Here is a 9990-nt window from a genome sequence, read left to right on the forward strand (position 1 = left end):
AAGTTCACAAAAGTAAAGACACTTTTATGGGCTTATGGGGAAGACACACAAATGGGCCTCATGAAGAAATACGTAGTAGTATAATAGCCTCATTCATTGAATAAGATAACCTCCCTGTTACTATTTAAGTCCACTAAAAAATGTATTATATAAGATGTGTAATAATTTGTATGAATTTATAAAAATATATTACAGTTTATTTTTAAAAAGTATTACATCATTCAAGTACTGCGATCACATCCATTATTTCAAGAATATACATTAGGCTTTAAGTAAAATATGTTACACCACAAACATTTATTGTGACAATTGACAAACACATAAAACGACGCAGCCCCACCCACCATGTGACCTGCCCTGCTGACTGCCGTGGGCAAAGCACCAAAGCATCTCACATTCAAACTCAACCACCCAATTGTCTATTAACAACATTCTTCCTTCACTATGGCTATGTGCTTTGAATACGCCATTTACTATCCGACATACCACCTTCCACCTTATATTTCTATTAATAATTATCTTAAATTGCTCCATTATTCAATAACATGTTCATATTTTAAAAATTGTAATTTTTATCTCGTAAACTATATGCTAAATGTAACTACGTACATTTCTCGGAACATATATATATATATTATTGTTACAACTCTATTATTAATTAAATAATAAATAAATAATTTTAAAAAGTAAATATTACTCCGTATGAGGTAAAAGTTGAAGGTGAAATGCACTGCAGGAGCGGTAATCTGGCAGCTGTGGTAAATGGCAGCCGTCTGCACCGGCTTTACCAGTAAAAAATGAAATGAATCTGAGCCGTTGAACTTCGACACAACACTTGTAATTTGAATCGAATCTGTTGATGGATTGTAGAGGGAGAGAGATATAGTTTGGAGACTTGGAGTTTATTCCTTTTTTTTACTGAATATGGTGAAAATTCATAACTTCAAGGAAGTATAAAGCAATTGGATTTGATCGGAGATTTATTAAATTTATTTAATTATAACAAAGAAAAAGATGAATGCCATAGGTAGGCAGAGATCCGGTACGTCGACGGCGCATCATCAGCGGCAGTACTCCGACAACTTTCTGGAGAGTTCGTCCAACGGCCGGTGGCTTCAATCAGCTGGTCTTCAGCATCTGCACACTTCAAACAACTCCAATCCTCCTCTACAGGTCCCAATCCTTACTACATTTCTATTCGTATTGAGATCAATGATTTTGTTTGAGTTTTGGATCTCAAGTATTTTTACTGTTCATTCGTGGCAATGTTATGGGAATAGGATTTCGGTTATTACGCCGGAGCTCAGGGTTCCAGAATGTATAAGGGTCCTCAGAGGACTTACAGTGGAGGGGGTGATGTTTTTGCCGAGCCTTTGACGCCGCCGGCTAATCATCGCCAGAGAAAGAATGGAGATGAGCAAGTATCACCTACTGAGTTCAGTCCGGGACTCTTAGATCTGTACTCATTGGATACCGAGCTTCTCCCCGAGGTATTATTCCTACGATTTCAATAAACTTGCAATCTTTTTACCTGTTTTAGTGTGCTCAAGTCGTCACCTAATGACTTAGTTATAAACGGATTACATAACTAGAGCTCAGTGGCATTTGTCTATGGATTCTTATTGTGGAATTGCTGCTGTTTATAGATGCCAGTTGCTGGCCAGTATGGTGCTCCTGTGCATCATTTTGCTCAAGGGAAAAGCTTTGATGATTTGGAGTCATATTTTGTGAATAATAAACAAACTGGTAGAGTCCGAGGCATGGCAGATAGCAATGCAACTAAGAACTTTGCTGCTGATAAAGATAAAGCTAGCAATGTTGCGAAGATCAAAGTAGTGGTATGTTTTCTCTAGTCTTTTTCTGGTTTGCAGTTTAGCACAGTGCTTATTTTCTCCTATTACTCTATTAAGCTTGCTATTCGGATTGTTGTCGTGATAACATTGTGATGAGGCCAACATTGCACTTATTATCTGCTTGAGAAGCTTTTTACTTTCTGAAGCACTTTTTGTTTTGCCTAGAGAAAAAAACTAGTTAATGCCCTTTCTTGATGTAGTTGCTAATTTTTTACTGATAATTACAGGTGCGTAAGAGACCACTTAACAAAAAGGAATTGGCAAAGAATGACGGAGACATCGTTGAAACATGTAGCAATTCATTAACAGTTCATGAGACAAAACTTAAGGTTTGAGCCCTTCAAATTTCAGAAAAAGCATTGCTTGAATCGACTTGGATCCATTATTAGACGAGTAAATTTATTTATTAGCTGCCTTTTTTCCCCCTAATTTTGTGTGTTATGTTATGCTTTGCTGCCTTGTTATTGAGCAAGGCTTCAACATTCACATGTAGTTTGATTTTGTGTTCTCAAGTCAGTATCTTCAATAATTATATATGATGATTCAGGGGATTAGTTTCCTTTTGTTTATTCCAATGCTTAACTTGTGGTGTACAATTCAGAGAAACGAGATAATTGCAAATCCAAGACTTTCACATTATTTGCCATAATGAAAGTAATATTTTGTTGATTTCTTAATTTTACTTATATGATGCTTTGTTCCCTCTTCATTTCTAAGCTGTAGATATTAAACAGGTTGACTTGACACAATACATTGAGAAGCATGAGTTTGTGTTTGATGCAGTGCTGAACGAGGAGGTTTCAAATGATGAGGTGAATATAGAAACAGATATTATCACTGTATCACAAAATACTAGACTTCCTTAACTGTTTTACATCCTTGTTTCTCTGGTATATTATTCATTTAGGTATATCGTGAAACTGTTGAGCCAATCGTTCCGATAATCTTTCAACGCACAAAGGCCACATGCTTTGCATATGGGCAAACAGGTAAAGTTCCAGTACTTCTCGAAGAATGTTGAATAGGGCACTATTTCATTTATGTACAATTCCTACTTGTTTCTAACATTTGATATGCAATTATTGTTGATGGTTACCCAATAGTAAAGTATTTATTAGTATCTTACTATCTTTTGGGTGATTTATGAATAGCTATTCTCTGCCACATGGCCCACATCAGTTTCTGACAATATCTAATATTTCCCAAAATGATTTTTTTTACACATGTATACTCTTTATTTAGAGCCTGTCTATCCTCTGTTGATATCAAGTATAAATTTGCTAGTTTTCCCTTTTCTTTGTTCCCATTTAGTAAACAGTGTCATAAATTTTAAAGAAAACGGCACTTCAGCTATGTGCTTCCACTGTTCTTGATAGGATGTGTTATTTTTCATAGACCATCCAAGTTGTTTTTGCAAATTTATACCCTCCTACCTTTTAAAATATATCCACTGAGCTTTGGCTTGTCCCTGATTTTCTTGTCTTACTTTGAATCTTCTTCAGGAAGTGGCAAGACATTTACAATGAAACCACTGCCTTTGAAGGCATCAAGGGATATTTTGAGGCTCATGCACTATACCTACCGGAATCAGGGCTTTCAATTGTTTGTCAGCTTCTTTGAGATATATGGAGGAAAACTCTTTGATCTTCTTAATGATCGGAAGTAAGTGTTGTTAGCCTATTCCATTATGAAAGTCAGTTAGATATTGCTGCATTTGCATTCATGGTAATGAAACCTTCCTTTGGCAGAAAACTTTGCATGAGAGAGGATGGTAAACAGCAAGTATGCATTGTGGGCTTACAAGAGTACAGAGTCTCTGATGTGGAGATGATTAAGGAGCTTATTGACAGAGGAAATGCAACTAGAAGTACAGGCACCACCGGTGCGAATGAGGAATCTTCCAGATCACATGCTATACTTCAGCTTTCTATCAAGAGGTCAGCAGATGGCAGTGAACCCAAACCTGCCCGAGTCATTGGAAAGCTCTCTTTTATAGACCTTGCTGGAAGTGAACGTGGTGCAGACACTACTGACAATGATAAACAGACCAGGTCTGTGTCTACTTATTTTCTAGGATGTTTTCTGGATGAGTGTGACAAGTAGTTGAAAACTAAATGCTTGATAGTGATCTAGGCCAAGCAGCCAAATAGTCAAAACTACTTTTCAAGTTCATCCATTTGCTTGAACCTTTATTTCATCTCACAAAATTATATTCTTCCTCAAATCAGCATTTGTTCTGACATATTTTTGATTTCTTGTTTCATTTCCTAATTATGCAGGATTGAAGGAGCCGAGATCAATAAAAGCTTGCTTGCATTGAAGGAATGCATTAGAGCTCTTGACAATGATCAAGGCCATATACCATTTAGAGGCAGTAAGCTAACAGAAGTGCTGAGGGACTCATTTGTTGGAAACAGTCGAACTGTAATGATATCCTGCATTTCACCAAATTCCGGATCATGTGAACATACACTAAACACATTGAGATATGCTGACCGGTACTCTCTCATTATTACGGTTGCATTGTAACAATTTCTTGTGGGCTAGTTTTCTCGAGGCGTGACTAAAGTTTGACAATATATCTATGATCTACAGAGTGAAGAGTCTTTCAAAAGGAAACAACTCCAAGAAAGACACATCATCTTCAACTTTGAATCTGAGGGAATCAACAGTGTTACCTATGTCTGTGGTAGCACCTTCCGCATCAACATATGAAGATGATACAGGTGATTCATGGCCTGAACAAACAGAGAAAGATGACTATGAGGACTTCTACGAACAAGAGAAGCCAATATCAAAAAGGAATGTAAAAGTTGAGGCATTCAGTATCTCCAATCCAGAAGAGAAAATGAGGCGGGGTAATGACCAAACTAAGTGGAAGGAGCCACCTAGAACAGAACCTAAGATTAATGACAATGATGATCTAAATTCACTCCTAAAGGTAAAGAGTTTGGTTTTTGTGAGCTTGAAAATTTATAGGTTTCTATAGCTACATTCTGTATAACTCTGTGTTGCATCCTTGCAGGAAGAGGAGGATCTCGTCAATGCACATAGGAGACAGGTAGAAGAAACTATGGACATTGTAAGAGAGGTCAGTAACGATATGAACTTGCTTATCATATAGAGGCTGTGCCTTAAAGGGTAGTCTTTAACATTTTTTGTATATTTATGAATGTAAGTTTGTGTGTAATTCAGGAGATGAATCTTTTAGTCGAGGCAGATCAACCAGGAAATCAGTTAGATTCTTACATATCTCGATTGAACTCAATACTTTCCCAGAAGGCTGCTGCCATAGTGCAATTGCAGGGGCGTTTAGCTCAGTTTCAAAGACGTCTGAGGGAGCATAATGTTTTAGCATCCTCAGGCCACTAAGAATAGTCAGATGACAACTTGAAGAATGTAGGATACATTCATTGATAATCCAGCATTGAGGGTGTTGGGGAGGTGGTTACTGATCAAGTCACTACAACTGTGACTGAACTTTGGCTATGAACTAGCAGTCCAATGGGTTCAATTCTCTCCTTGTGAAATGCCCAGAAGTGGTCTGAAACTCTGAACCAAGAACCAATCTTTCCATATCCTCTGTTAATTGTCATTGTTTATTTACACTGAAGAAAATGTAGCAGATTCTATTGCATACCTTATGCCATTCTTCTGAACAAGGCAATGCCAACATGAAGTACTACTAATCCTTTCTTCCACAATGCTTTAATTGTAATCAATTATAACTAATTCATGCTCAAAGCTTTCTATTGTGCTACACAACAAAACAATGGCAAATGAACTATATGCTTAAATAAAAAGACGTCTTTTTTACAAGAAAATGCATTTTCTTTGAAGATTTTACACTCCTATGTTTCATACATAACTGTACTACATTCATTGAAATCAAAATTCAACTAGCTTTAATTCATGGTAGATCCCTCACAGAGAAGAAAAAAAAAAAGATTAATCCATTCACTAAGCATCTATAATAAACATGTTTCTTTTCTCCTATTCTAATGGAACCTTTTCCGGCCATCCATTAGAAGCAAATACAACTATACAAGGAAGCATATAGCTCAGTTGACCTACCAGCATGACTAAAGGAAACACATTCATATTTGGGAATACGGGCCAAATACATAATATAAAAAGATCCCTTCTTTACATCGCAGGTGGTGCTATACACAATGCAATCTATCCATTGCATAGAGTAATACTACCATCATCAACAGCTCATGCAACTATCCAAATGAAAACCAGAGATGAATTTCTGTAACTATTCATCCATGGCCAAATCCACACAATACTAATTGAAGATTTAATCAACCAAAAGGAAACTTGGAACATTATACTAGCTCGGGAATTGGCTAGGCAATCACAGAATTCATTAAAACATAACACAAGATTAGCATCTAAATGTAACAGAAAACTAAATTCAATAGAACTTTCTTATCCATCCATATCAATAATCAAAATCTGGATTTAAATTTTGAAAGATATAGTAATGGGAACAAAATCATTGGAATAAAGTGTACCAAAATCTCATTTGTTCTAATACTGCAAGTACCAAAATGAAAAGTTACAATTTAAGCAGCCCTCACAAAATCTCATTTGTTCTAAGGCCTTCAAGCAGATGCTGCTGCTGCCTTCTTCCTTGGAGCTGCTTCAGTACCTATAATAATCAAACCAAAATTTTCTTGGATCAGCAAAATTAATCAATCAAAAACTTCGAAATGAATAGAACAATAATAAAGACTAAAATGGTAGAGTAGCAAGTACCTTCTCTGAAGTTAGTCTTAAAACGGCGGGGCACGTTGCGGAGATACCTCATACGGCCGGTTCCGGTGGTCTTTCTACGGATCGCCTTCACACTCCAGTTGTCTACAACATAAATTTCAGGGAATCACTCGAAATTAAGCATTTCCACTACAGATAAACGGAGTAAAACAATGAACTCTATCGAAGCAGATAAGCTAAGAGCAAAAGAAGTAGGCTAACATGTTCTCTTGCGTGCAGCGGGGTAAGCACATGCGGAGCAGCGGCTCTTCTGGAGATGGAAGCTCCGGCGGCCACACCTCACGCAGAGAGTGTGAGTCTTGTTCCTCCTCTTTCCGAAGCTCCCTGTTCCCTTCCCCTGTATTTATCATTACAACGACATATCCACTCAATCACAGATCTGGTACTGTAGGTACACATACACGTCTACAGAGAGAGATAGAGAGAGAGAAAGGAGTTTTTACCATTGCTATGCAGTTGCAGGCACCTTAGCTCCCTGTCAAACACTCCAACTCCGTTTATATTCCTAGGGTTTAGGCGAGATAAGTACTTATGAGGGTTTCGTTTATAACGGTTGGGTCTCGTGGATTTGGGCCAAACAAATTAGCCCAATTATATTAGGCTCTTAACAAGGCCCACGATTTCTCCTTACTTGCATGGGCTTTAGCATAACTTCGAAATATTGTGTGCTTTCAAGTCCATTTATAAATGACTATAAGTGCCAAAGATATTGTGGTCAAGTGGCATGGAGTGACTCTCCCAAATGAGAAGTTATGAATTTGAGCCTAATAAGATGATATTGACTCGTTGGGTTTTAATAGGTTGAGAAAGTATATATGAATAGATACTACATATAACAGTGAACTTAGAATTATAGACCAGATACAAAAACTCACACACATACACCATAAACCCTTGTCAAGAGAGCCCATGGGGCTTGCTTCAAGTTTTTAGTATATTAGACAAAAAGATTAGAAGAGTTGAGTTGAAGAGTGAAACATATAAAAGCTCACGTAGAATGATCGACAACACATCACGAATTCTGGCACCAAATAAAAGTTTGGAGATCCCGTTAAATGCTATAGCAAATAGGCTCGTAAATAATAAACAAAGTGAAGAAGCAGAGTGCAGTAGCAGTCGGCATTTAATTATGGGCACGATGCAGCCTAACTGTAGAGATAGTTACAAAGGCAAAGGAACAAAAGCTTAGGCTGTAGGAGAGTGACATTCCTTCACCTATCCAACCAACGTTGGTACCACTTTCTTTAAAGCTTGGGGCCTCCGATTAAGTGTCTTTCCCTAACAACTAAAAGAAGTAAAAGCATAAGAAGAAGCATGAACAAACTATTAAATTATATGGAATATAAAGTAGGTATATATTATTGTGTTTGTGGGGGGTTTTTTTTTTTTTTCTTTTAGTTGATTGCGTGTCGGTAATTCATGATATTGGTAATTATGTATTTTGAGAATTGTTAGTTCAGTTCTTGAATCGATAGACATGTTATGAGCTTCCTTCATCTAGTAGTATATAATTTGTGTCTCATTTCACGTCGATAGCAAAACAAAAACTAAGAAAAATAATAATAAATTTGATACAGTTTTTGATGCACTAACAAGCAAGTACAATACAAAGCATGTAGCTAGCACACTGGAGTAAGGTATGAAGTATATGTCTTTCTTTTTCTTTTTTTTTTTGAATGGGTTGGAGGGGTTAGACCCCCAAAAAAGTATAGAGCTTAGCAAGCACCCGAGGTTATGCAAGATGTAATTGCAACCATGATATACTCTTTCACAAAGTTTGCAAAGATCCTCATGTACATGCCCCCATCATCCATTGTGCATGATCATATTTTAACAATTATTTGAGAGATAATCTACAACACAGTTATACTCTCTATATATATCCTGACTTTACTTATATAGAGGATTAAATGAATGATATTCCCTCAAAAAGCATAGTAAGAATCCACCAACCCCACTCCTAATCTTGATTTGTTTACATAACAACATTAAAAAATGGCACAGCATGTACTTGAGCAAACAGACAGTCAACCTAATCCTGTTATTAGCCACTTTGTGAAGAGACGTATGTATTCTGCACCCTTGATCACTTGACTGCCAAATCAAATCAAACGGCCATTAATTCTGGGGTGATTATCTCCAACTGGATTGCAGGGTGGTGTAGGGGGGCCTAGGGCCAGACTGGTGATGATAATAGGAGCAGAAACAGTAGTATATAAAAGCAAGAAGAAGAACAAAAAGGGGGGGAGCAGAGAAACAAAAACAGACCACAATGTACCTCTAAACTCCCTTTCTGTTTTCCCCCTTTTTGTCTTGAATTGTAAGTTTTGTAATACCCAAAAACAGCAAAACCTCCACCGTCTGTCGTTTGTCGCCATTCTTTCTCATCACGTACGTCTAAGATGAGCGAGCCATATAAAACGATTAGTACAGTTAAGCCGGCGCAAGTGTTTTTGAAGAAAACTATTGATAAGACAAAGAAGTTCCTACTCAAAACACTCGAAACCCTGAAATCGTTCCTGTTTCGGGGCTACAAGAATGCCGATCAACTCCCCCAATTAAAGAGCGTCAACAGGATTTCAGACAGCGCCATTAAAGAGCTGGATGATTTCTACAGAAGCTGGTCTCAACGGTGGGAGTCTGAGAAGACAGAATCTGGGAAAAAGCGAAGTGGAGGGAGTGGTGAATGTGTTATTGCGATCCAAAAGAATGTTAAAAGGACGAAAGATGGCGAAGAAGAGAGGAGGTGTGATGATGAAGTGAAAAGATCGAGAAGAGAGGCGTTTTCGCAGTGTGGGAATAAAGGGAGCAGTCGGAGTTTGGCAAAGAAGATGGAGGAGCTGGAGATGATGGATATGGAAGATGTGGATCAAGTGTTGGACATTGAAGAAGTTCTGCACTACTATTCTCGACTCAACTGTCCGCTTTACCTGGACATTGTGGACACCTTTTTCATGGACATGTACACTGAGTTCTCCCTCCCACCGCCTACTATAAGCCGTGTCAACAGTTCAAGGAGAAGTCTTGGTCCGATTAAGCTCTAGAAACTCAAACTGCGCCGTTCTATGTAAACCCAGGTCTGGATTGTTTCGGTTACGTTTAGTTTGTACATTGCTGCAAATTTCCAGCCGTGTGAACATTGCCAACTTCAATAATATGCTGTGGAATTAATTGAACGTTGTTCATTTCCGTCGACTGTTTATGGCGTGTATTTGGATAGCTAATGCAGAATAAACATTTCAGTAATTTTATAAGATGGACGGACAGGATGCTTTAAAACATGAAAAGCTCAAATAGGTACATATGACTATCTGTAATACATACAATCAATAAAATAAGGAAAATTTCTCCAGGA

At 37.6% G+C, this 9990-nt stretch overlaps 3 protein-coding genes across 3 annotated transcripts; 2 read left to right on the forward strand and 1 right to left on the reverse strand.

Moving 5' to 3' along the window:
- Window positions 1-849: 849 nt before the first annotated feature.
- LOC116011179 (kinesin-like protein KIN-13B) lies at window positions 850-5592 on the forward strand. The gene is made up of 12 exons (XM_031250707.1): window positions 850-1173; window positions 1281-1490; window positions 1647-1838; window positions 2081-2182; window positions 2588-2665; window positions 2761-2842; window positions 3356-3515; window positions 3602-3904; window positions 4133-4351; window positions 4449-4794; window positions 4879-4944; window positions 5049-5592. The coding sequence occupies exons 1-12, from the start codon at window positions 1015-1017 to the stop codon at window positions 5223-5225; spliced, it is 2094 nt and encodes a 697-aa protein (XP_031106567.1). The 5' UTR covers window positions 850-1014; the 3' UTR covers window positions 5226-5592.
- A 676-nt stretch (window positions 5593-6268) lies between these two features.
- LOC116010606 (60S ribosomal protein L37-3) lies at window positions 6269-7157 on the reverse strand. Its single transcript, XM_031250089.1, has 4 exons — window positions 7079-7157; window positions 6837-6972; window positions 6618-6719; window positions 6269-6510 (listed from the first exon to the last, which is right to left on the reverse strand). Exons 1-4 carry the CDS (start codon window positions 7079-7081, stop codon window positions 6464-6466), a joined length of 288 nt encoding a protein of 95 aa, XP_031105949.1. The 5' UTR covers window positions 7082-7157; the 3' UTR covers window positions 6269-6463.
- Window positions 7158-8858: 1701 nt separating this feature from the next.
- LOC116008256 lies at window positions 8859-9889 on the forward strand. The gene has a single exon (XM_031248671.1). The coding sequence runs from the start codon at window positions 9038-9040 to the stop codon at window positions 9677-9679; it is 642 nt and encodes a 213-aa protein (XP_031104531.1). The 5' UTR covers window positions 8859-9037; the 3' UTR covers window positions 9680-9889.
- The last annotated feature ends 101 nt before the right edge of the window (window positions 9890-9990 follow it).

The sequence above is a fragment of the Ipomoea triloba genome, chromosome 2 (assembly GCF_003576645.1).
Source record: "Ipomoea triloba cultivar NCNSP0323 chromosome 2, ASM357664v1".
Classification (NCBI taxonomy): Eukaryota; Viridiplantae; Streptophyta; class Magnoliopsida; order Solanales; family Convolvulaceae; genus Ipomoea; species Ipomoea triloba.

What these genes read in the sequence shown, in the direction of transcription:
- LOC116010606 (XM_031250089.1), bottom strand. An exon ending in CGCTGCACGCAAGAGAACAT is followed by an intron (nt 6,720 to 6,836) that starts GTTAGCCTACTT and finishes TTTATGTTGTAG; the next exon opens with ACAACTGGAGTGTGAAGGCG. An exon ending in TAAGACTAACTTCAGAGAAG is followed by an intron (nt 6,511 to 6,617) that starts GTACTTGCTACT and finishes TGATTATTATAG; the next exon opens with GTACTGAAGCAGCTCCAAGG.
- LOC116011179 (XM_031250707.1), top strand. Translation starts at nt 1,015, where the DNA reads ATGAATGCCATAGGTAGGCAGAGATCCGGTACGTCGACGGCGCATCAT. An exon ending in ACTCCAATCCTCCTCTACAG is followed by an intron (nt 1,174 to 1,280) that starts GTCCCAATCCTT and finishes TTATGGGAATAG; the next exon opens with GATTTCGGTTATTACGCCGG. An exon ending in ATCTAAATTCACTCCTAAAG is followed by an intron (nt 4,795 to 4,878) that starts GTAAAGAGTTTG and finishes GCATCCTTGCAG; the next exon opens with GAAGAGGAGGATCTCGTCAA.
- LOC116008256 (XM_031248671.1), top strand. Translation starts at nt 9,038, where the DNA reads ATGAGCGAGCCATATAAAACGATTAGTACAGTTAAGCCGGCGCAAGTG.